This window comes from Vombatus ursinus, unplaced genomic scaffold, assembly GCF_900497805.2.
Source record: "Vombatus ursinus unplaced genomic scaffold, bare-nosed wombat genome assembly UNPS02014794.1, whole genome shotgun sequence".
In the NCBI taxonomy this organism is placed as follows: Eukaryota; Metazoa; Chordata; class Mammalia; order Diprotodontia; family Vombatidae; genus Vombatus; species Vombatus ursinus.
The window spans coordinates 17,161,101-17,187,852 of record NW_020954572.1 but is presented as its reverse complement, the minus strand read 5'-3'; the positions used below and the strand labels follow the sequence as shown (position 1 = coordinate 17,187,852).

At 41.3% G+C, this 26,752-nt stretch overlaps 2 protein-coding genes across 3 annotated transcripts in view; both read right to left on the bottom strand.

Moving 5' to 3' along the window:
• SPG11 (SPG11, spatacsin vesicle trafficking associated) overlaps positions 1–11,928 on the bottom strand; it is a 70,917-nt gene extending 58,989 nt beyond the window's left edge. For both annotated transcript variants that reach the window (XM_027869983.1, XM_027869985.1), the window contains exons 1-6: positions 11,675–11,928; positions 9,696–9,880; positions 7,962–8,189; positions 7,262–7,469; positions 2,797–2,934; positions 578–1,026 (exon numbers count right to left, since the gene is read on the bottom strand). In XM_027869983.1, coding sequence (XP_027725784.1) covers positions 578–1,026; positions 2,797–2,934; positions 7,262–7,469; positions 7,962–8,189; positions 9,696–9,880; positions 11,675–11,928 — 1,462 coding nt within the window. The remainder of the gene's footprint in view (positions 1–577; positions 1,027–2,796; positions 2,935–7,261; positions 7,470–7,961; positions 8,190–9,695; positions 9,881–11,674) is intronic.
• Positions 11,929–15,072: 3,144 nt separating this feature from the next.
• PATL2 (PAT1 homolog 2) lies at positions 15,073–25,166 on the bottom strand. Its single transcript, XM_027870238.1, has 16 exons — positions 25,128–25,166; positions 24,323–24,419; positions 23,722–23,894; positions 23,053–23,133; positions 21,824–21,966; positions 20,940–21,032; positions 20,562–20,703; positions 19,095–19,215; positions 18,896–18,993; positions 18,645–18,695; positions 18,182–18,315; positions 17,611–17,770; positions 16,777–16,917; positions 16,157–16,257; positions 15,637–15,786; positions 15,073–15,178 (listed from the first exon to the last, which is right to left on the bottom strand). The coding sequence occupies exons 1-16, from the start codon at positions 25,164–25,166 to the stop codon at positions 15,073–15,075; spliced, it is 1,830 nt and encodes a 609-aa protein (XP_027726039.1).
• Positions 25,167–26,752: the final 1,586 nt, after the last annotated feature.

Genomic DNA, 26,752 nt, shown 5'->3' with positions numbered 1-26,752 from the left:
AATTCAGATAATTACAAATGTCTCAGATAAAACAGTATTTTAAAACATTTTCATTAACAGCCCATTAACAGTCCATGTAAAATCCACGTAAATAAGTAAAGAATCATGATTTCATTCCCAGCACTAACTAGGGAAGGTTAAATGGGGAAAATATTGATGAGTTAGTAAAAAGTTTAAATTATTTCCGAAGCTAGCTTAAAATCAAGTTGTCATAATTCTACTATTAGTAATATGTGGCAATAATTATACTCTTTTCGCCCCAGTGCATCAGTAAACTCAAGAGGGATACAATTATACCTACTGCAGGCAAACCACTACTCAGATTAATCTGGGTTTTGATCATCTCCAGTTTATCCCGTGTATATCTTGTCTGTATACAGCTGTTTGCGTGTTGTCTCCTTCATTAGACTGTGAGCTCCTAAAGAACCTTTCTTTGTATCACCAGTACTGAGCACAATGCCTGGAACACAGTGGGCGCTTAATAAATGTTTACTAACTGAATGACTGAATGACATAAACCCATCCACAGCAATGCAAGGAACGAAAAAACTTTAGCAACTTGACAGTTAGATCTTACCTGTCAGAACAAGGCACAATTGTTGGTTTCCACTGCAGTCCACAGGAATGCATTTTTTGCCAAGGAAAACGCGATGCACATTCTGTGTCTCCAAGTCCCACAGGACAACTGTCCAGCCTGTACTTTCTACTAACCATGTAAAAAGCACAGTGAATCCTGTCACAGACACACATTTGAGCTTTACTGGCTCCTCCTGTTCTTCAATGGGCATTACCTTCCACAACTTCTTTAAATCATCTGACCTAATATGATCCTTCCATGGGCGGCTGTACTGGACACGAGTTAGGTCTTGTGGAATGAAGGTACAAATCTCTTCCAGTGCAATGTGGCTACCAGATTCAGAGAGGTCAAAATGAAGAAGACCCTGGAACCAAGGCACACAATTCACAACTTCTAATCTGGGCTTTGTTGTTGAGTTGTACAATTCTGACAGTTGAGTTTTCCAGGATCTGGGAAAAGAAAGGAAGAAACTCTTTTCTATTACAATTAAGAATCACCGAGCAAAACAATCAACATTCCTTTCTTTAAAAAGAGGTAGCATGGCACAGTGGACTGTTTTAGCCAGCCTTGGAGTCAGGAATGTCTGTGTTCCACTCCTGTTATTTACATACTAGCTATGTGACCATGGACAAGTTGTTTCACCTCTCTATGTCCAAGGCAACTCACTAAGCCTTTAAGTTGCAGAGAAGGTGCTAACCGGCATAGGTGGAGGGAATTTCCTTACCAAGGAGCTTCCTATACCAGTGAAATCCCAAATCCAGTCAGGGCAGCTAGATGGCACAGTAGATAGAGCACTAGCCCTGGAGTCAGGAGGACCTGAGTTCAAATCCAGCCTCAGACCAAACACTTGACACTTACTAGCTGTGTGACCCTGGGTGAGTCACTTAACCCCAATTGCCTTTAAAAAAAAAAAAAAGAAAGAAAGAAAAAGAAATCCCAGACTCAGTTCCTAGTCCACACACTCTTTAAAAGACCCTTTTTTGGGGCAGCTAGGTGGCACAGTGGATAGAGCACCAGCCCTGAAGTCAGGAGGACCTGGGTTCAAATCCAGTCTCAGACCAAATACTTGACACTTGCTAGCTGTGTGACCCTGGGCAAGTCACTTAACCCCAACTGCCTAAAAAATAAATAAATAAATAAATAATAAAAGACCCTTTTCTTCTTCCACTAAATCTCTCCTCCAATGCAGCTGTTCTCCAATGTAGAAATGAACATGGTAGAAATAGGGATTGCCTTTCACTGAATGCCTCCCTGTGGCATGAAGGAGACCCTGCATTCCTGCAGGTGATGCCAGTGAAGCATGACTGTTGGCAAGTCCTGCGCCAAGCTGGAAAGACCTCATCTGAACATGGGCCTGGGGACGGATAGAAAGATAAAATATGAGAGATGAGGCGAGCTAAGTTGAGAAAGATTTATCACTAGAAAGTTGGCCAGCAAAGGATGAACTTTTTGGATTACAGCAACTTAAAAACTAACTCTTAAGGCATGAAGAAGGTGCCCCCTGCATGGGGGGGTGAGGGTTGCGTGTGACCACACCAACAATATCATGGATCTTCTGAAATTAAAAACCCTTGTTCTGAGATGGTCCTTCAGAGAAAAGGTACTCCATCAATCAAACAAATCATGGGATCTCACACCTGGAAGAGACCCCCCAAGATTACCTAGTCCAACTCTGCCTGAGGCAGGAACTGACTCTATGAGAAGCTGACAAGCTGCCATCAAAGTATTTATTCCAAGACCCTCATCAGAGATAGGAAAGTTCCTATTTCACTTGTGCACAGCTCTAGTTATTAGGAAGTTTACCCTTACTTGGAGTCAAAGTGTGCTTCTCATACTTTGGGCTTGTATCCCCGGGGCCCAGAAGAGTGTCTGGCACATAGTAAGTACTTAATAAATCCTTGTTGATTGATCTGTAACTTCTACTCATTAGTCCTAGGCTACTGTCCTGGAAGGCCAAGAAAAACAATCCTTTTTTCATATGACAGCCTTTTGAAAATCTGAAGACATATCACGTATTCTCTAAGTCTTTTCTTCTCCAGACTAACGCATTGATTGGTTTTGGTGCTTTTATTTTTCTTCTTCCTTTTTATTTTTTTCTTTTAAAAAAATCCTTGTTATCTGAGGTGGTTCTCTGGGAAGGGAATAGGGAAGGATACAACAGGAAATTTAGGCTATGTCAAAACAAAATATGAATTTAAAAAAAAAGTTTCCCTACATACCTATCCACCTGGAATGAAAACCTGGTCAGTTTCACATTGTAGACTGAGTTGGCGGGGTCATCTTCATCCACTCCTTCAAGTCCTCTGATGGGAAGATTTTTTAGCTTCCTCTCACACAGGATATGCTCTGGATGTTGCCTACATTTTAAAACATAGTAACAGTCATTGTGTAAAAGTGATAATGCTTACAATGAACGTAATGATAAATATTCTTCCATTTGTTTTCCATTCACAAAGTCATGCCACTATTATTTCCATAAAAGTGGTAAATCAAAGGGAATGCCATGATGACTAATTTTCCTTAGATGAGCCTACTGAGTCCTGTAGCTACAGTACAATACTAAGAAAGTCAAGGTTATAAGTTTGATTTCTTAGAAAAATACCGTTTCATGTCAACAAATTGAATCCTAATATTACCAACTATTAGTTTCATTTCACAAATGTGTACCAGTGACAATGAAGCTATGACTAGGCAGACAATTCAGCCCAAATGCATAAAGGCCCATTATTACAGGTATAACAATTCATAGCCAAAGTCCTTAAAAACCATGAGTCAGGTCAGTTGACATCAATGAATGAGAAAGTACCTACTGAGCATTACAATTTATTCTACATTACTAGAGGTGCTGTTGGTAATACAGTAGTAAAAGTAGCAAAAGACGAATTTGGCCCAGCTAAGCAAGGTTTTAAAATTACATTTCTTGTGTATCTACCAGAGGCTTTGAGCTTATACTAAACACATGCAACAACACAAAATAAAGATCAATATATTATAGACAGGGTCTTCTGGCATCAAAAATGTATACATATATAAAAAAGCCATACTCTCAATGGACCTCTGCATGTTGTGTCCTTGGTAGCTGTTTACTTTGCCTATCCTTAGTCCTGGCTCTGTAAAACATGATCTCAAGGCACTAGATGAGATCAGTCCAAAGCACATGAAAAAAAAAAGAGAGAACAATTTGAGATCCTAAATAATTAAATGCTGAGTTTATGGTTCTCACTATGCCATAAGATTCCAAGGAATGATTTTGGAAATTTTGAGCTGAAAGAGAACCCAGATTCAGGGAAGGCCTTAGAAAATGGAAACTGAGCTGGGTTTGAAGGAGAAGTAGGAGTTGGGCAGGCAAGGTAGCAATAAGAAGGTACAACAGGCAAGGGAAACATAAGCAAAAACCCAGAGGTGAAAACTTTAAATACTGTTTGAAGTTTCATATCAGTATCTGATTTAACATAGTTTTATATTAGGTATTTAAACTTCTGTGCATCTTAAAAAAACAAACAACAATGTGCTAATTAACTCCTAGTCATACACAATTGTGAAGATGTGAAGAGGCAGCATTTTGCAAATAACTTGAGATTGAGACAGCATGGTATAAAGGAAAAAGCATTAGACTAGGAATTAGGATACCTGGGGTCTAGTCCTGCCTCTACTACTGCTTGGTGACTTCTGCTAAGTCACTGAATTTCTCTAGGCTTTGGTTTCGTCATTTATAAATATGGGGGTTGGATGAGATTGTTAAGGTCCCACTCAGCCTTTAACCATGTGAAGATGAAACAAAAAAGAACAAATAAAACACCCTCATGTCCCTATTTAAGTCTTTTTCAATCCATTTGCTAAAGCAATTAAAGGGTTGAAACAACAGAACTCAGTGTACCTGCCCTCTCCACCAACATGGTTTGCTTCCCAAGGCTGACTCAGGCTTGACTAAGTACATCGAGTGTATATGTTCCAGCCCAGATCAGAAATCCACCTCTCTATAGAGGTGTATGACTTACAAATGTGCTTATCAACCCTGCCCAGCTGCAAAACATTAAAATCCATTTAAAGTAAATGGAAATGTCAATGATTTTAAAAGTTCTAATAGCCACATGAAAATGAATTTCTTTGAATTTATGATAATCACCAAAAAAACACTTGGGCTTCAAAAATAAGTTACAAAGGCAAAAAAACTAGTTCTTAACTGGGTCAGGTTTTAATTACACTGTCCACCTTAAAGAAGAGCTGATCATATTTTAAGTGCTTGACAGCCTAAAAGTTTAACCTCCCAATCTAATGTTTCTGTATATGGACATAGACGTGCGCGTGTGCACAAACACACGAACACACACACACACACACACACACACACACACACACACAAGATCAGTGAGCTCAACAGTTTGGACCCTCCCTCTCACATGCCATAACTCCTCTGTGTCTTAGGAGATAGTTTCCTTAACCAGTCAGCAAGCATGTATTAAGCACCTACTATGTATAAAGCACCATACCAGGTGCTGGGAATGCAAACACAAAAGCGAGACAGTCCCTGGCAGCAAGGAGCTTACATTCAAAAGTTCTGTCTTAGACATGGTGAATCTGAAATACCTACAGACAAACTGTTCACAAAATTTCCAATACACAACTGGAGATGTGAGATTGGGGCTCACAGAGAAACTAGGGCTGGCTATCTAGACCAAGGGGTCTTCTGCATGAGCCCATGGGAGGTGATAAGGTCTCCAAGAGAGATTATAGAGAAAGAAGAGAATGGGGCATAGGACAGAGCCTAGGAAGACATGCAGGGTCAGTGGGGTGACATAAATGAAAATCCAGCAAAGGAGACTGAAAAGGAGCAGTTAAGACAAGGAGGAGGAAGAGGAGAACTGAGAGTGGGTGACAGAGTGAGAAAGAGAGAAAGAGAGAGAGAGAGAGAGAGAGAGAGAGAGAGAGAGAGAGAGAGAGAGAGAGAAAGGGAGAAAAGTACCATAAAAACACACTGAAGACAAAGCATCTAGGAGGAGAAGGTGCTCAAGACTGCCAAATGCTAAAGAGAGTCAAGAAGGATGGGGACTGAGGAAGGGCCATTAGACTTTGTATTGAACAAGTCATGAATAACTTTGGAGAGAGCACTTCCAGCTGAATAATAACGTCTGAAGCCAGACTGCAGAGACTTTAGAAGAAAGTGAAAGGACAGGAAGTAGAGGCACCAGGTGTAGACGGCTTTTTTCAAGGCCTTTAGCTGAGAAGGTGAAGATAAAATATGAAAATATCTAATAATAAGAGCCAGGATTTATATAGCACTTTAAGGTTTGCAAAGCTCTGCACAGAAGTCATCTCATCTGATTGATAAATAGTGGGGACAGTAGGATCTAATTAGGTTTTTTCAAGAATGAGATAGATGGAGGTATGCCTGTGGGAAGCAGGAAGGGAAACAGTAGAGAGGGGATGACAGATGAGCAATCTTTGACTGGAGGGGAAGGGATCAATGGCACATGTAGAAGCCCTCTTCATCAAACACTTGAGAGGGGGTAGTGGGAGATGATGTCAGGGCTAAAAGGAAGGGGGGTGGGAGATGAAAAGGAGAAAAGGAAGCTCACAACTAATGGCCTAAGAATCTGCTCACTCTTTTAACTTGCCATAAATTTGGGCCTTTCAAAAAATGTATTTTTACACTTACTAGGTGTGTGACCCTGGGCAAGTCACTTAACCCCAACTGCCTCACCAAAAACAAAACAAAACATATATAAATATATATTTGGGGGGGGGGGACCATCAATAGGATCTATTTCTAAGTGTAGCTCTCACAATGTGTCATGAAAGAAAAGTAATCTCTGATGGAGACACCCTAAAACCATGTAATCAGATATGCAAATAAGCACTTATGTTCTGGCCAGATCACTGCAGAACTAACTGGGTCAGCTAAGTAGGGCTCCATCACTGTACTGGGGGCAGTAATAACTGTAAACAGCAATAACTGGTAAAACCTGTCATTTTTTCTCTATCTTTCACCTTTGCGAAAGGCCAGACAGGCAGGGGGAGGGGAGGGGATAGAGGTGTGTGGTACAGTTAAAAAAAAAAACAAAACAACCCTCTACATTAATGAAAACAGAGATGAGAGTCAAAACCTTTATTTGCACTGAAAAAATAAACAGGTGGTAATCAGAGTTCCTGTTTCACACATCACAAACACAATTCTGCATCGTAGTAACTGGTATATGAACTGACTCAATGAAATAGGTAAATTGTTCAGAAAAAAAGTTGAACTTAAATCAGTCTTGCTGCCTCAACTGAATTAATCCATGGCTGCAATTACTTGACTTCCAAAAAGACTGGAAAATCTGAGCAATGTACAGGCCTGAATTATTTGCATTTATGACCAGAAAAGGAGATGGTCCAGTCATATATCAGGAGTAAGGGAGAGCCCAAGAGAAGCCCTGGTGTCTACAAAATATTAAAAGATTCTGCAGAAGGCACCTATCATAGTAAGAGGATCTTTTACTAAAGATTTACAGAAAGGCATGGGTGAAGAGTCACAAAGGATAAAAAGTCCCTGAGGGTTTGTGACGTGCACTAGCAAGAGAAGTGCCCAGCCCAGACGCACTGAGATGCAGAAGCTAAATTAAATCAAATCAATCTGCGCTGACCTTACAGCATCTAAGACTGCAACGTGCCTCAAAACGGTCTAGGAAATCTTAATCCACCTACCTGAAATAGACGTTTAAGTCAACAGCAATCGTAGCACTAGAGCAGCTGATAACCACAACCACATCCAGCTCCTGAGACACCTTCAAGGTAGTAAATGAAGACACGTCGGCTGGTTGCTGTCGCTCCTCCCCACACATATCAGCCTGATCCTGGTGAAGGGTTAGATCCACACGAGCAAGATATGTGCCATCTACAGCATCAAAAACGTCTTTGGGCCCCAGTTAAAGAAAATACCTGCTTGAAATCTAATTAACCATCCAAAACACAAGATGCAATGAAGCTACACAATGACATTCACTGATGATGGCAGAAAGACAGACAGCAGGACAATGACATGGAGATAGGAGTTAGTAAGAAATATGATATATTGGTGACATTCTCCATTAATATTCAACTACTTAATAATAAGAATGAGGTTAACCCCAGCATGTTATAACATCTTTTAAAAATCAGTTTGGATACAAACAAGTATAACTAAAGCATAAAAATAATTTCCAGAATTCAGAAAATCAATCACAAATTTATGCAGGCAGAAAGAACACCATTTTTATGAAAGTTCAATATAGTTTTGCTAATAGCCTATAGATCTGCTGTAGAGAGCACTACCTTGCAATTACCTCAAAAGCTTAAGAAAATGAACCACCTTTCAGAATATTCTTGCTCCTTACTATTCAAAGGCTGTTTCCATTAACAAGGATACAGATCCAACCAGAACCATCCAAAACAAAAAGAAACCCTCTGCAAAGCTGTGAATCAGCTATCCTTTCCAAAGCCTGTGCAGGTAAGGCCAGAGTGAAGCAGCTGAGGGTTTTGACCTCAGCATCTCTCCCAGGAAATGCAATGTGTAGGACAATATATCTGTTGATGAGCAGCACTGATGAGGCATTTTGAAATGACAGAATTCTCAGGCATGATAAAGAAGAAGTTCCTGAAAAACAGGAAGTTATCGATTCAAACTCAATTTCCAAGTTCAGTAACATTCTGATTTTGTGGCTGGGGGGGGGGGGTGAGCCCCCTCGTGAAAAAAACAAAACAAATTTTATGACAACTCTACTTAGACCAGAAGTTTGATTCAGATTTCACTCATTTGAGACAAATTAAATATCTACATTCATCATGTCAATTTGGCAGAGAGGACTGAGCGTTGGACTTGCACTCAGGAACCTCTGAGTCTGAACCCTCCTCAGCTATTTGCTAGCTATATGACCCTGGGTAAATCATCTAACCTCTCTCAGGCTCAGTTTCCTCATCTGTAAAATGAGGGTAATAATAACAGCACTTAACTCACAGAGTTGTTGTGAGGATCAAATGAGATAAGTAAAGTGCTTTGCAAAATTTAAAAGTGCCATATTAAATAGTCACTTTTATATCAGTGTTTATGTATTTGGTCACTATCATCATTATTACTTTTTTTTTTTTAAAGGAAATGGGATTAAGTGACTTGCCCAGGGTCACACTGCTAGTAAGTGTCAAGTGTCTGAGGACAGATCTGAACTCAAGTTCTGACTCCAGGATCGGTGCTCTATTCGCCTCCTAGCTGCCCCTACTATCATTATTATTACTGTCATTCAGTGGTCATGAATTTGGAGAAGACAACAGGGAGTAACAAAGTACTCTTCACCCTTACTTACAACTATAATCTAATACCTTGGCAGCAGGGGCTATCCGCTCCTACAGCAACACAGAAGCAATCATAGAATTTGTTTTAGAGTTAGAAAGAATTTTAGAGATCTGGAAAGTAAACATATTATTACCTTTAAACAATTATCTGCTAAATGTCTTCATTTATTAGTTTTTCTGCTCATAACAGGTCTCAACTTCTCTACAGATCATAAATTTAAACATCAAATGAAGTCTTACATATGAGGAAACTGAGACCCAGAAAAAAATAAGTGACTTGCCCAAGGTCACACAAGCAGTAAGTAGTGGAGTTAAGATGTGAACCTAAGGGCAACATGGTGCAATGGAAAGAGTATTTGGAATAAGAGGATGTAGGTTCAAATCCCCCTTGTTCTCAGTAAGTTGTAACAAGAGTGCTTTAAAGTTTACAAAATATTTTTTCTCACAAAAAACCTGGTGGGTAGTATAAACATCATTAACTCCATTTTACAGGTGAGGAAAACGAGCCTCAGAGACATAAAGTAACTTGTTGTGGTCACATCGTCTAAGTGCTATGATTTTGAACTCAGGTCTCATTCAGTGAAACTTAGCACTTTTGCTATTCCATCAAAAATGCCTGTCCTCAGCGCGCTAGTTTCTGCTCTAGGCAGTAATCTATCTCGACCAAGGCTAACAACTCCACTACTGGTATCAGAAGAGCCTCTCCCACTGGTCCCACTCCCACTTGCTGGTAGCACTGAGCACACTCATAACTGTAAAGTATAAAATGTCATAAATTTACATATGCATTGATACAGAGCCAGTACATACTTACTGATGTTTTTGTCTTCAATTAGCTTTTTTAACATCTCCCCACTGCAGCTACACAATGTAGTGATATCACATTTTCCATCCTTCATCTTGAACTCATGGACACACAGTTCATTATTATCACTGAGGGTCAGAAGTTTAGGCCTGTCTGTTCGTGGGTCACTGGTTTGGGAATTCTCCCAAATAAAGCTAAAGAAAACCATAGCAAGCTGAGTTTACTTACTGAACCTGTTAACAACAGTTGTTAAGGGGAGGGGTGAGGGAAAGAGGAAGAAGGGCTATGGATCACAGAGAATAGCTTCCTAAGCTTTAATTCTACTACCCATCTTTGAGAGATCAAGATAATGAAATATATGGTATCCAGCAATGATACTGCCATTAAAAATAAATCCATACTAATAAAAAGTTCTAATGTAATGAATACAATGAAATGATGAGTCTAGCATACTGATAAATCTCATCTTCATTTGCCAGATAGCACATTCTCCAAAACACAGCATGAATGTTAAGACTGGATTCAGACTTTTAAAATTTTCATTTGTTGCTTCTCCGTTAAGACTTTTTTTTAGATATATACATTTTTATATGACTGTTACCTCCACCAAAGTCCTCCTCTCGGAGCTCACAAGCTCTATCTAGCAGGTCCTACTAAGTTAGAAAGACTTAAAGAATGATCCTGTGAGAAAACCTCTGAAGCTTATAGCTCTTGGATTAATCGCCGGTGATGAATTTTTTTTTGCCTACAGGAACCCATATTGATTGTTTATTTAAAATATAGATGAGTCAACTCTAGGTGTGTGGAAGCAATACTGGCTAAATCTGTGTGGATGAAAGGAATAATGACAGACCTGTGAAATATTTGTTGCTACATCTGGATGAATGGTTCATTATTATAAAGTCTTGTTCTTAATTCCACCCTTCCCTAGCCCTTCTCCTACTCTGAGAAAGCATTTTCTGCCACGGTGCTATATTTATATAAGGTGCCTAGCTCTATAGTTATTTCCCTTTCAGTTAATTATAAGCCTCGAAATAGTACAAAAAATAAATTCTTGTTGAAGGAATGAATGAAAGAAATTTGGACCATAAACCAGACTCCCCTCTTCAGAACTGGGAATAAGTAAATAAGTGAGCTGCCCAATAACAAAGCAATTTCAAAGGTGGCATTTGGAGCCTAGGTCTTCATGACTCTGCACAACTCTATACCTATTTATGAATGAACTGACAAGTAAATTACATATTAAAAGGGACAAGATGATCATTAAATATAAAGCATTTTGGCATTTAAAAATGGAAACTGGCTAATATGGGGAGGGAGAAGAAACAGAAAGCAAACATAGATCGTTTAACACGGTTGAAAATTACTTTTTATACATTTAAAACTTTATTCTCTGTTAGTATTTCACTATAGGACAGTGGAGAATGCCCTGGTTCTGGAGTAAAAGAACCAACGTGCCCCATTAGAGCATAAACTTCTTGAGGGCAGGACCTATTTTCCTATTTGTATCTAGAGTACTTGAGTAGTACTTAAGTCGTATAGGTGTTCAATCAACGCTTAGCAACAGAATTAAATCTGTGCTTCTGGGGGAACTTCTTTAGGCCTTCTTGCAATATGACTCACAAAGAGCAGGAAGAGCAAGAATCCCTGAAACCACCAGAAGAAAAAAAAAAGGTTCCACTCGAGCCCCACTCCCCCCAGAAGAGTAAAAGTTTGAAGGTGCGGGTCAGTGGAGGACAAGGTGTGTGTTGGGGGGGGAGGGGCTGTCCCAGGGCGCCTACAGCATTCAGCACCGCTTCCTGGCACTGAATCTATCTACAAGCATTTATTTGGCGCCTCCGGTGTAGCAATCCCTTCCCTCAAAGAGCTTCCATTCTGTCTATCCAGGTGGAAGTCTCGAGTCAAGGCACCTGGAAGGTTTCGGGTGGGGTCTCTGGGCCAAGGGTCTGGAGGGAGGCAGCGAGACGGGCCTGGGGTCCCCAACTTACTGCCGGAAGGGGCCCGCGAGGCTGCAGCCACTCTCGCCCCGGCCGCCCGGCGCCAGCGACAAAAGCTGCAGGCTGCCCGAGGCCGTGAGGCTGCCCAGCGCCTCTTGCTCTCGGTGCAGCCGGGCCCGGGGCCCCAGCCTCGCTCTGGCCTCGGCGGGAACCGGCACCAACAACATAGGCAGCACCCTCTCCATAGCCCCGGTCGAGGGAGCGCCACCGTCGCATCCACTTCCGGCCCCCTCTTGCGCCGCCATCTTGCTAAAGTAACTCCCTTCCCTTCCAGTCAGCTGAGACCCGCGTGCCGGCCTGGAAACTCGCTCGCCAGCCTCGGCAAAGTGAGCATGCGCAGTAGCGCGACAGGCTCCATTTTAGGCCCACCCTTTTTTTTTTTTTTTTTTTTGTATGTGTGTGTGTGTGTAAACGGGCGTTTTCCTGGAACTTGGGCTGAGGCATCTAAGAGAGACCGCCTTTAGCTCCGGGCCGCTTCCTTTGGAATCTAGCGTCCCGGGCTTTGTAGACCGACGGTGTCAGGTGACCAACCCGCTGGTCACAGGAGCCAAGTGACATAGGTCTGGAGCAAGTGGCCTGGAAAGATCCGAATTTTCAGTCTCCAAGCTTCTTTCTTAATTTGAAGAATGGGGACCATAAGAGCCCCTAGCTCTCCTGCTGGTAATTAGATCAAATCAGATAACGTGATTTTTTTTTTTCAGATTTTCAGTCGTGTCTGACTCCTTGTGACCGCATTTGGGGTTTTTTCGGCAGATACTAGAGTGATTTGCCATCTCCTTCTCCGGCTCCTTTTACAGGGGAGGAAACCGAGGCAAACGGGGATAGGTGTCTTGCCCAGAGTCACACAGCTAGAAGGGGTCGGAGGCCGAATTTGAACTCATGAAGATGAGTTTTCCTGACTCCAGGCCCAGCAACACCTAGCTGCCCTTAGATAACACGTGAAGCACTTTGTAAACCTTCATTATTCTTAGCTGAAGACAACACAGCTTAAAAAGGGACTGCTCTATGTGTGCAGGAGAACAGTACCAGAGCAGAAGTGATGCAAAAGATGGGAGTAGTAGCAGAAATTTGAGTTCAGGTCCTCCAATTCCAAATCTTGTATTTTTTTCTATTAAAATATGGAGTCAGAGGACCTGGCATCTACCACTTGTACAACTCTGAGAAAGTCACCTGGGAAAGGGCTGAGCTAAGGTACTTTGACTATTTTTTAAAAAGGGGCTTCTAAGATTACTTTCAGTTCCAAACTCTGTGATGGAAAAAGATCACAGAAAATGGTAAAAATTTGCTCAGAAGAATTACTTTGAACCTTTGCTAGACACTTGATCTTGCTCCATATGTATGTATGTTGTAGTACTTTTACCTAATGGTAAGCTCCACAAGGGGAGGGACCACAATGTACTGACTTTTCCATTGCCCCAACCACCCAACTCAGTTTCTGGTCTCCAATGCAGGTTTTTTCTGCCAAAATCATTGGTGACAGATGAACATTTACTGTTAAATAACATGGGTAAGATATAAGATTGTAAATAGTTCAAGGATATAGATGGCCCTAAAAAAGTATGTTAAACACGACTACAAAATGTCAAATTTAAAATGGAAATAGGATAAAGTCTTTGAAGAGGTTTGTCAGCAAATGTGAGGAGAAAGAAAAACAGGCAAAGTAGACAAACAGAATAAAGACACAGGTTACAAGGGTGATAAATCAGGTCAAAGGGTATTAGTTGGGTAGTGTAGGTGTTCAAATTAGCAAAGATGAGAACAGGAAAGAAATAGAACAGTTTTCCCTTAATTTCTATTTTAGTTTCCAGGTGTTTTTTTAAAAAAATATATGTATGTATACACATGTACACACACACATATATACACACATACACATATATATGGCATGTCATTCATTCTACAATGGGCTTCACTAGTTAGGTTAAATAGGATTGGTATAAATACACCAACCTGTGTCCTAACATCCAATCCCTCCTGAGAGAATATCAGCAATGTATTGGGATATCTAGTGCATTTGCAGACCCACCCAACCCCCATTACACTCTCCAGAGCATCTTCCAGAACTCTTCCCAGTGTCTTCCATGTGAAGGTTACATCAGCCAGGTAAGCTGTGGAGGTCTGGATGAGAGAGACTCCCATTACACTCAATTTGAATTAAGTTTTTCTTCCAGGGAGTTGAAAGGGCAGTATAGTGTAGAGATTGCAACTTCATTCACCACCATAATCCCTGAAGAATTAAAGTTATAGGTGACCCAGAAGACAGCAAAGAGATGCACGGCAGATATCAGGCTTCAGAATACTACAAACAATAACTTGAGCAGATGTCATATAAAAGGTATTTAAGAAAGATATTGTTGAAAAAGGGTGGGGGCAGGCATCAGTTCGGTAACAAAGGATAAAATGGATGGACAGCTAAGTGCTTCACTGCCTCCTGAAGACATAACAAAACATAAAAGGAAGGCTTTGAGACCACTGGGTAATGACTCTTTGGAAGACTTTATGGACAGAATTATACAAGATAAGGTATAAATGAGTTAAAATACTCATACTTAATGAAACCAGAGTTATCAGAGTAAAGAGGGAAGGATGGCCCTTTAAATAAATAGAGGTAGTTAGGTGGTATACTCCAGTCAGAAAGACGAGAATTCAAATCTGGCCTTAGACACTGGATTTAACCTCCTGCCTCAGTTTTCTCATCTGTAAAAAGGAAATAATAGTACCTACCTCCTAGGAGTAACAATTAGCAGTTGTGACAAAGTGTTTTGCAAACCTTAAAGCACTGTGTAAATGTTAGCTCTTGTTAATAAAAGATATTTGGTAGAAGGCAGGGAGAAATTCTTCCATCCCATTGTTCATTTAATAAAAAAAACAAAAACTTCAGGATCCTAGGATCTATGTTATTCATCCAATCATTTTACCCATTTTATGGTTGTAAGGGAAATGACCTCTCTATGAATGAGAAAAGGCTCATAGTTAGAGCTATTAGATGATTACTGAGAAAAATACTTCATTTTGTTATCTGACAGGACACATAGCATTCCTGCTATATTGAGAGAGACTCCTTTACTATTATTACATTCCCATTTATTTAGCAAAAACATCTATTCCTTTTGTCCCTAGTAAAGATGTTTAGCAGAAGGGAAAGGGAAGAAGCTATTTTTGGAAATGGGAAGGCAAGATGTGACCTTTATCAAAGCAATAGTTCAGCACCCACTTGTTCCAGTTTTATATGAGCACTTTAATTTAAATCATGCACTGCCCAGCCCTCCCTTCCTGAAGGTTCTAGGTTTCTGCACTCATTAGGAGAAGGGTAAAGAAACCTGGGGTCCCCATTGCAATTACTGAGGAAAATCAAAAAAGCCTTCATGTGTGCTAAGAGCACAGCTCCTTCAGTGAATTTTCCCTTCTTCTACTTCAGCCCTAACAGACTGGTATGTAGGTGGGGGGCAGGATAATTTTCCCAAACAAGTCAGGTCGGTAGCCACAGGGGCATAGCTGCAAAACACAAAAACAAAACCAGCTGTAAACAGTCTTTGGTCTATGAACTCAAATTTTGGAACAACCATAAGAACCCTAAATGCAGTTTACATAAACTTCTTAGAAGATTAAATTCCTGGGAGGCAAAAGTTAGATCTTTAACACATATACTAAGTGTCTGGGATCCCTGCCAGAACCAAATAAAATGAAATGCCTGCCAACTCAAGAAACCACTCAGGAAGAGTGATGCCTGTGGTTTAAGTATCTTCCTACTGTCGTGTTCTAGTTTGGAGGACAATGGAAACAGAATAGGACAGAGGTAGAAGAACTGAGATACTGTGCTCTGGAACTCTACCCCAAAGCCAAGTGTCCCCAACTCCTATTAAACAGAGCAATGAGAGTATGGAGGGAAATGAAATATTAACTGGGACGAGGCTTAAACAAGGGTTATTATGGTCTCTTCATTCCCCACTTACTCCATTCTGGCTTCCAATTGGTGTACTATTTGTTTGTCCACATAACGGCAGAACAGGGAGAGGAGGTTGCTGGGGACAACAAGTGGCTCTGCCAGAGAAGCGGTGGACATGTGGGATATCTCCCAGGCAATCAGAACCACCATGTCTGTCCTACAGAGGAAAGAAAGCTCAAAGTAAGGCAGGGATAACCAAAGCCTGGTGTATTTGGAGAACAAGAAGGGAACAAGCCTTTACCACCCATTCAGTCAAAGAAAATTCCAAGTTCTCAGGTGCCGACAGGTACCTTAAGACCCCCGTCTACTCTTAGTATCTTAGCTACAACAAAACAGACCTTACTGAACAGAAGGGACCACCAGTTATTAATATTCTTGAGGTACTAAAGATAAACTACCTTGAGCTCACTCGTATCTCTTCCCTTCTTTACCCAGACTAGAGAATGTAAGCAGGAAAAATCTTATCCAACAGCACAAAGGTAATGTAGTGATGCTAGAGAAGCAGGGCTATCTGAATGCTTTCTCACCAAGCTGCAAGATCGCTGCTGCTGTGTTGCTTCAGGGAACAATTCAAGGACACCAGCTGCTCCCCGTGGCTCAGAAGTGAATAGAGCAAGGAGATCCCAAACTATAAAAAATGGAGCACAGGGCAAGAAATAACATTGGGTATTCGGTGGCTCCCAAGGCCTTGCTTCCCTCACCTAATTCAAGGAAAGTTTTCTCTGTAGTGAAATTTAACCTCTATGGGAATAGTCAGGATTTTACATGGACTGGAGAAGTTCTGATCTTTTCTTCCAAGAGGTCTAGATAATAATAGCTATAGTTCCTTAAGGCTTGCAAAGCACTTTATAAATATCTCATTTTATCCTCACAACCACCCTTGTCGGTAGGTGCTATTGTTCCCATTTTGCAGATGAGGAAATTCAAACAGAATGCCCTGCCCAGGGTCACACTGCTAGTAAGTGTGGCTGGAATGCAGAGAAGATTTGTGGAAAGGACTTAGAGGACATGCCTTTCTATTATAAGTATCCCATTTGTGACCACACTGCCTGGAGCACTGAGGTATTCACTTAAATGAGATGTAGTCACCGAAATTAGAAATGACCTATGTTCAAGCAAGTCTCTTTGGCCTTATGGGCCACAATACCTGGTTCTGAAGGACTACAGTGATTGGCCGCTCTTGGGATCCAGGTTGTAGCACCATCAGTCCCTGAAGCCCTTGGAGAAGCTCACTAAAGGCTAAGAGATTGATGCACTTTCCCATGGGCTTGAACAGCATACATAGGGCCTATAGGTAAGGGAAAAGGCCAGATACTATTTAAAAGGAATCATTCCATGAATAAGCTCATTCTAACTTGTCCTCTATTTTACTCCTTTATATCCTTCCTATTGGCTCTTTATGGTCAGGTTATGCTGGCTTGCATTCCTGATATCATTCAACTCAATTCTGTTGTCATTCATGTTCCTCCAGCCCTAACAGCCCTCAACTCACCCCTGGCCAAGCCCATTTCTTCCATAATGCCTTAAAGGAAAGAAGACTTGGGGCTTACTGCCTACCAGCATGATTCCCCTACCCAAGTCCTACAATAACATATGTGTAGAAATCACTGCGCTATCGCTATGTGTCTTGGCTAGGTCCATCATATCCAAATTTGTGTTTTTGTCTAGATGATATAGCGTATGCTACATATTTCCTAACCCCTTGATTCCTGAAAGGAACTAAAAAGCACAGGTGAATAAATTATTGCTATCCTTTCCATAAGATCTCGATGAAAGCCCTTAGCACACAAGGTAGGCCCTCTGTGGGGAGCTAATGGGACAACATAGACAAAAATTGTACAGTATAAAAAGGCATGAATTGGCTATGATCCATACCATGGAAAAATGACCATGGAAGTCTGTCTCTGGAAGAGCCCCACAAAAGCTTAATATCATCACTAATCTCTGATAGGTTAGGCACTCTGCCCAACCCCCATTGTACCTGATCAGCTGTATCCCTTCGAATTAGGAAGGGCAAGTGACTGGTGATTGATAGGACAAGGTGGACCGCCTGATCCTGTGGAAGTAGTAGTAGTAGCCGGGCCACAAGGACCTTTCCTTTCCTCACTGATAGTACTTGTAGGAATCCATTTGCTGCCTCCCTGCAAGTGAGATTGGATCACAGAATTGAGAGTTAGATGGGACATTAATGGTCATCTAGTCTAACTTCTTAATTTGACAGATGAAGAAGATGGAGCTCTCAAGTGACTTGCCCAAGATCACACAGTTCATAAGTAGCAGAGTGAGGATTCAGAGCCAAGCACCTCAAGTTTGTAGAAATGATTATATCAAGAAGGATGTTTTAGAGCAGGGATGGGGAATCTGTGACCTTGAGTCCAATGTGACCCTATGGGTCCTCAAGTGCGACCCTTTGGACTGAATCCAAACTTCACGGAACAATCCCCTTGGGGTGGGGAACCCAGACAAGTATAGTTTCTCCTAGAATAGAACTAATATCTACTTTAACTATCCCATAAGTCCTAGGGGGAATGAGGAGGGTCAAATGTACTCACTCTGAATTGTCCTGATCACCAGTCCTCAATGCCTGGTAGATCTTCTCCAGCTGTTTTCTCTGCAGCTCATAGAAATAGGGCTTTGCTAGCATACCCTTCTGATTTTCCTCCAATTTCAACAGCTGAAGGAACATCTAGAAGGAAGGAGAAGTATAAATCTGCTGAACACCTGCCATCCTCCAGGCAACCTTCTCTCCCCCACATTTTCCATAAGCACCAGCACAAGTGGAGCTATAACTACTGGAGAAAGTCTTAGACGAACCTCTAGACTTCATTATGAAGTGAAATTTTTAGATTGAAGTAGGCCAGAACATGAAATCAGTGAAAAGGCAGATGCTGTTCTTTGGTTTAGAAATATCTGATGGAGAATTTGCATGAAGCCCGTGGATTCATCCCTTAGGAGAAGGTTAGGAGATTAGGGTGAGGAGGTTAAGCTGGTAAAGGGCTAAATAAGGAGTCTTACCTTCTCAATTCGATATAGTACTTGAAGCTTCTGATTATATATAGCTGAATCCTAGGGAGAAAAGGATACTGGCTACCGATCCAATTTTCAGAAATCAAAAAGCCTAGGACCTTAAGTAAGGTTTGAGCAGAAAGCTCAATTTTAGGGTTTGGCCTGACCTTTGAACTCAGTTTAAGGAACTAAATAACACTAGAACTTGCCTAATGTTAAAATAGATAAAAGGAGAAGCTGTAAGTGAATAACAAACCTACCTGCTCCTGTGAACCATGTGACACTGCATCAATGGCTCGGCGGGGACCAAAACAGGTAGATACCGCCACCTGGCCTAGGGAACCTTCGATTCGAACCACTGGGGAAAAAAACAAGCAGGGTGAGGCCTAACCACTGCCCCCTCTTAACTCAATTTATTCACAAGTACACCCTACCCAATGCAGCAAGTTTCACTCCTACCTGATTCATAGTCCTCTGCCTTCTGAATGTAAGGGGTCACCAACTTAGGCGATTCCATCCTACCCCTTCGCCCAAACAGCTCCTCATCTGCCTGTTTTCTCTCTAGCTTTTGGTAATATTCCTGAGAGCAAGGGGAATGCAGGAAGGACATGCAGAAGGTTGAGAAGGAAAACAGGCACAGGGCTATGTTCCATGTCTGACTGGGAAGCAAGTGGGTCAAAACATTTCCTTATACCCCAATTCCAAAGGGGCAGGGTTCCTTTTAGCATGAAAAATGCAAATGAGAAGAGAGAAGTAAATCAAGACAAAGAAAGGAATAACTTAGAGTGAATAGGAATGAGGAAAAAGACAGAGGCCTTGGTTTTGAGGTTAGGAAAATAAGGAGACAATTTAGTAATTTTGGGCAAAAAGATGGCTGGAATAATACTTTCCTGGGAGAAAAGGGGAGGGGTACCATTATTTGCCACCGCCTAAGCAGTTCACAGAGTACCGGAAAGTGATTTAATTTTGTAAATAGAGACTCTTGTTTAGCCAACCCAGAGAGGTCAGAGCAAAGATAGAAACCACATTGCAAGATTTTGCTTTGGGAATTTTGATTTGACACCTCCTGACTTTCATTCATTTACAAACTCAGTCAATTTGGGGAGAACGGTCCTGCTAGGTTGATGTGCAGTAGACTAAAGGATTATCAATCAAAAATGTGTCAATTAGATGTTATAAAGCAGGAGTTCTCAACTTTTTTTTGGCATCATGAACTCCTTTGACAGTCTGGTGAAACCTATGGATGCCTTCTCAGAATAATGTTTTTAAATGAAAAAAATAAATTAGGATTACAAAGGAAACAAATTATATATTGAAATATAGTCTATAGAAATGAAGACTGTGATAACTTGTTCTAATGACAGTCTTAACAACTATGGTAATTTCAAAATAGGAATGAGCAGAAGACATTTCAAGACATCAGTAAGAACTGTAAAATGATATATGAAAAGACCTCTGATTTCTATTGCTGATATAAAGTCATAGGTACTACTAATATGACTGTGGCTTATTGCTTACCCCCATAGTAGAAGATAATGCTAAACTTCAGGTAGAGGTTAGTGAAAATAAAAATGTAATTTTTTTTCCCCATCCAAGTTTACAGACCCCCCTGAAATCTTTGGGGTCTTTGGATCCCAGGTTAAGAACTTCTGCTATGAGGAAACAAAGAGGTCATATCCAAGATGGTACCATGAGGACTGGGCTACACCTGTTTAATCATTTCCTCAGAGGATCATAGAGTTAGAGCTAGAAGGAATTGTAGAAGGTGATCTAGGCCAATCCCGGGAAACTAAACCCAGAGAGGGGTCTTGTGATTTGCCTAAAGTTGCACAGATAAGTAGAAAAACCAAGACATGAACCTGGATCTCCTTCATCTACAAATCTAACATTCTTGCCACCGCACTACTATAGAATTAGAGAGCTTACCTGGTAGTAGTAGTCATCCAACTCAGGGTTCTCACTTTGCAGCTGAACCATCTGTACCTTGATCACCCAGTCTTTCTCCCTTTGATTCATGAGACCAGCATAGGGATCTGGCTTCTGGGACCACAGTTTCCCAACACGGGGACTTAAAGTGAGGAAGAGCATTCTTTTGATGTCTGGGCCTCTCTTATCCCCTTCACTCTCCCAAAAGAGAGGCTGGGAATGGAGTAGAGCTCACTGGGAAGGATGGGGGCAGGGACAGGGATGACAAAGGTGGGAGATCCCAATTCATGCAGAAATTCTGGGTCCATATTCTCCCTCACAGGAGGAATAGCCCACATCCAAACAGATCTTTTACTCCTGCATTCTGCCCAACGTTACCTCTGGTGTTTATGACCACTCTGTTGTTCCTGTTGCTGCTTCTGCAAGATCCGTTGGTGCTGGGGATGCAGTTGGGTCCGGTGACTGGGGAGACTACAAAAAAACTCGGACAAGGTAGCAAGCAAGTTCTTAGCTCCCCTCTGCTGATATTTACCCAGCTAATTTGACTGTGGTGGTATTTTGTTTTTTAACAGAATTTCCTTTAAGATAAGGGATCTTAACATAGGGTCTGTGAACTTGGGTTTTAAAAAATTTAATATTTTGACAAAAACTGTATTTCAATGTAATTGGTTTCCTTTGTAATCCTCTGTATTTTTGCACTTAAAAACATTATTCTGAGAAAGGGTCCATAGTCTTTACTAGACTGCTACAGGGGTCTATGACGCAAATAAGATTAAGCACCCCCTGGCTTTAAAAGGATCTCTTTAAAGAGACACTTTTTAAAATAGAATTTTAGGAACTTCCAGAAAAGATCAAGAATTCTGACACAACTTCCCATTCCCCTATTCCTACCTTCCTACATGGACCCATCCCAATTTTAATTCAGTGGGACTCAAGATATAGCCCATATGGCTCTTTCTAGGGAGGCAATACAATAGTTGTTAAAAAGGAAAAAAAAAAACCCAAAACACTAGATTGGGATTCAGGAAACCCAAGTTTCTTCCAGCAATTTATTAGTCATGTAAACTTAGACAAACCACAGTTTCTCTAAGCCTCGTGAAGTAAGGGGTTTGGAGAAGATCCCCAAGGCCCCTTTTTAGTTTTAAGTCTGATTCTTTTTTCAAAGGATTCAGTGGTCTTAGCCCTCCACAGCTAATACTCCTAAGAAGTAGTCATGGGAAGGACATATCCAAAGTTCCAGCAGTCTCTAAAATCTAAAGTACCTGAACCTTGGGGGCCATGATGCTGGTGGACTGTAGAAGAGAGATGGGTCTGGTGAGGGCAGCTGAGGTCCAAAGTGTCGTGCTGGGGAACTGGCACTTGGAAATGTAGACCGGAAAGAGATTGGAGACAAATAGTCCATTGTCTGAGGAAGGAATCAGAAGACTTAGGAAGAAGGGTGTCATTTGATCAAGTACCTCCAACCCCAGTCTCCCAACCTTTCTCTTATTTACTTCATCTCTTAAGTAGTTTTGTATTTTTTTTTTTCCAACTTGCAGACCTATCTCATAGACTTCTTTTTCCCTGGGAAGTGTTACCCAACACTTTACATTTCAAACAGCATTCCCTCCTGGGAATTTATACACCATTTTTTAAGGGTCAAGGTAATTAGGAAAAAAACAATAGCAGGAAGGTATTCCACATGCTATTCTACTTCTCTTTTTTGTGGATGAAATAGGATTTTGATGGTCATTTCTAGATAAACATCCCTAACACTAATATAGCAAATCCACCAGTGTGAGACCTTCCATTCATACTATTATTACCTTTTCTTCTTGTTACCAGCCTCAATGAGTCAACCCTTGTCTATGTCACTTCCATGTGACTTCCCAATGTCAAGATCCTTTTTTCTTTCCCCTCCTTATCCAACAAGAGGGGGCTAGCTTCTCTCACTTCCTTTCTTTCCCTACCTCTGTCTATCATACTGTCAGCTTTATCATTTGTTCAGCATAGCCTGACATGCTATTCCTTCTCTGGCCTCTTTCCTCTATTGTTCTCCAACTATTTCTACTAGGTCCTCATCCTCCTAGATGATAATATCCCTAGGATATTATCCTATCACCCTAATTGAAGGGGTCCCTCTTTCTACTGTTAAACCCAATGCTGTTAAATCCAAGGGTTCCCCCTTTTGGACATTAAATCCAATGTGGAAATGGAGGAGACATAGAAATGAGATTAGAACCAGGACTCTCTTCCACTAATTTCAGTAGACACACCTCACTGTAAACTAACTCAGCTCATTGTAGTCATAAACAACTGGGAATAGGACAACGGGACATCCATTCCTGTATGCCCATTGGTGTGTCACCCAATTTAACTGTTATTCTCCAGAGCAGGGATCAGAGGAGACTCGGCTCTACAGAAATGGGGAACAGTTGAACATGTTTTGGGCTTTCATTCTTTCCAGCACTCAACCAACTCTTCCATGAGGTCGAGAATGTAGCTGACTTACCTGACACAGAAAGTGCAAGGATACTGGAGATATCCCAAGCCCACTGGGGGCCTTGAGTCTTGGAGAGCCCTTGTGTCCTCTCTACAGTAAGGATAAAACCTAGACTTATTTGGGTCCTTTATGTTATCTTCTGCAAAGGCTATCCCACCTCCTCAGTGTGGGAAGGGGCTGAGAGGCTAGCTGGCCATTCATTGCTCCCAGTAGTCTTATGATTGTTAAGTCCATTTCAAAGGAATCATACTTCCTCCTTTAAGACTATTTGGGTAGTTCCCTTGAATAAAAACTCTTCAGATTGACCTAGGTTTTATCCTAAGCAAGGAGCAAGATGGGTAATGCAGAAACAGGCTGAGAGAGGATTAGGGAATTTCCATAGGGTCAGAAGAACCTTATTTCCTTTGGGAAATCTGTGCCATCTTTCCTCCCCCATGCTTTTCATTTTTATAAACTACAGGAAGCAAGACAAGCAACAAAAATGGATTGGGGGAAGGGTAGTATGAAGGTCAAAATTAGGTGGAAATAGCTTCTTAAGCCCTAAGCAAAATATCATTATTTGAAGTCAGGACAATATTTGAGGATGATGGGGGAAAATTAACAAGGAAATAAGAGGGAGCAAGAGATATGGAGCAATGGGAGTGTGGGGAGAGCACAACATCCTTTCTCTTATAGCACCTGGGCACCATGGATGGCACTGAGCACTGCTGGATCTCCCAACTCATTCTCTTCCTTTTCTTCCTCTTCTTCCTCCTCTTCCTTGGTATCTTCTTCCTCATGAATTCTGCTAGCCTTCTCAGGGATCTGGTGACCACAGGGTTTGCCAGGTCCTTGCTCCATTAAGTTTGAGTCTGGAGAAAGGGCAGCCCAGAGCCCTAATTTAGGAAACTTGTTATGTCCTAGACTAAAGAAACTGCTTCCCGGCTATCCTTTCCTCCATTTGCCCTCCGACTCTAAACTATCCTCAATATCCCCTATAAACAAAATACTTTGCATTATGGGGACCACCACTTCCTCTGAATGTCCCATGTATATAAACAGGCCCATGTCATACTCTCTTAAAATATATTAAACCTGACTGGTTCCAAACATCTTTGTTATCTTCTTCCTAAATAAGGACCCCTCAGTCTTCTCTTCCCCACACCTAAAAACCCTTTATGTTGCCATTTTAATTGGATATCAGTTCCAGCTGCCCCAACAATACTTTTCCTCCTAGTGAGTTCTGCACTTCCTTGACCCCCAGCTTTTCATCTTGACATTATGGCTCTCCCCAGCATACCTTCACTACAATCCATTTTGCCAAGTGGGTTGACTGCCCCAACTACCATCTCTTCCACAGGCAGACTCTCATTATCCAAAAAGTAATCCTCTAAGACCTGTGACAGGGCAGGCCCTTAAAGACATCCTTCTTCCACAAGAGAGCGTTAAACTAAACCCCTACTGAGGCAGAAAAGATGCAGGTCCCATCCCCAAGAGAGAGGCCAGACTGAGAGGAAGCAGTTGACTAACTCCTCTAAAAGGACAGTAATAACTTAGTCTCTGTTGACCACTAACTATATCCCCAGGGAAGAAGTAAAAGAAAGAGCTACATTAGCCCTGGAGTCAGGAGGACCCAAGTTCAAATCCAAAAGGGAGAAGGGAGACTGAAAGAAGCTTTACACTCCAACTCTCCAAGTCAAGGTTGCCATAGGAAATAGACCTCTGACTGAATTTAAGTTCTCTACTCTCTCTACCAATATAGGTCAGCACCTTTTCTGCAACTTATTTTAATCTTAGAAAGTGAGAGTGCCCTAGAGCACTAAAAAGTTAGGTGATTTGCTCAGGGTCATTCAACCAGTATTTGTCAGAAGCAGGACTTGAACCCAGGTCTTCCTGGCTCTGAGGGCCTCTCTCTGTCCACTACACCCCTCACCAGCCCAAGGTATACTGAGAAGTTATTAGAGGAAGGAGAAGGTAGTGCTGAAGCCACTGGCACTTCTCTACTAGTAGAAGAAGAAGTGGTGAAACCATTATGAGCAAGAAGAAATTAAGAGAGATTTTACATTAGGAATCTAGAGTGACTTTATTCTTCCCTTAGCACTTACAGCCTGGCTGTCAATGAGATTTTGGCTACATCGAGCCATGGCAACACCTGTTCTGGGGCCAGGCCCTGGTTGGTTCCCAGCTATTTAAAGGTTCCCAATCCCACACACTGTTCTCTCCTTAAAGGGACAGTACTCCCTGGTCATAAGATTTTGGTAGGAGTGTGGGAGCATAATTAGGTGATAATGAAATCCTTGCAATTGAAAAGAAGTCAAAAGCTTGCATGATTGAAAATGGGGTATGCTGAGAATAAAAGGTCTCCAGAATCTATGGGATCATAGGATTTAGAGTTAGAAGGATTCTTGGAGATTATCTAGTCTAATATCCTCAAAGAGGTTAAGTGACTTTGGGTGGTGAGTAGCATAGCAGACATTTGAACCCAGGTCTCTTGACTCTAAATCTTACACTCTTTCCATTACATCAGAAGCTGTACACCACAGCTTACTTTATGTCTATGCTTTTTTTGGCACCAAAGGTAGGAAGGAGGAAAGTGTAGTTCCCTCTATCATCCTTGGTACCTAGAATGATAGCCATTTTTCCAGGAAAAATGGTTCTGAACGCATTGAGACAATTCAGCCAATAGAACTGTGAGAAGGAGCTGCCCCTGACCCTAGCAATGGGAAACCATCACTGCAGAGTAGACACCTATGGAGAACTGGTTAATTTTGATTACTCTGGGCACAGGGTGCTTTCCAATCCACTGACTATCTCTAACTAGTGCCCTCTACTACCAGAATGGGGTCTAGAAGCCTTATCATCTTAATTAAAAAAAAAAAGTTTTTGCATGAATTATCCATGTAATGTGCTTTTTAAAAATAGCAATGGAGTCCTGGTCTAGAAGTTGTTGTTCAGTTGTTTCAATAACGTCCGATTCTTCATGACCCTATTTGGAGTTTTTTGGCAAAGACAGTGGAGTGGTTTGCTATTTCCTTCTCTAGCTCATTTTACAGATAAGGAAACTGAGGCAAACAGGGTTAAGTGACTTGCCCAGAATCACAAAGCTAGTGTCTAAGGCCAGATTTGAATTTAGGAAGATGTCTACAAGTACAAGAGAGATAAATGTATAGAGCTAGGGAATAATCAAACCCAAAGGACCACCTGAAGACAATCTACTTTTTTAAACTGCCTTGTCTCGTGACCACAACCTTTGCACTTTGCTGAAACTCCACACATCATTATTTGTTCTACGGCAGGAAATAAAGCATAATGAGAATTTTTTTCCACATTAAGATGCTTTTCATGTGGCTAGAGCTTTTCATGTGGTGTTACCATTATATTCACTGGGAGCCAGAAATCTGAACTAGGAAAAAAAAAATTCTAGTAGATGGGAAGTACGTTCTCTTAGAAATCGTGATTGATTAAATACCTTCAGCTAATTGCTTTGCAGCTGGTTTTCTCAGGTGCTAATAGATAACTTACTTTGGCATTATTGAGAAAAGGGTCAAACAATGAATTTAAGAGTTCTGGAAGTGAGTTAATAAGCTGCTATAAACAAAGCTTTTCTGTAGCTGCTATGAGGAAGCTACATGCTGATGGAGCTTCCTGTATAGGCAGAAACTTCGAGAAACCACAGCGCAGTTAATCAACTGCTGTCCTGTGGTATCTTCGAAAACAACTCCCCACCCCA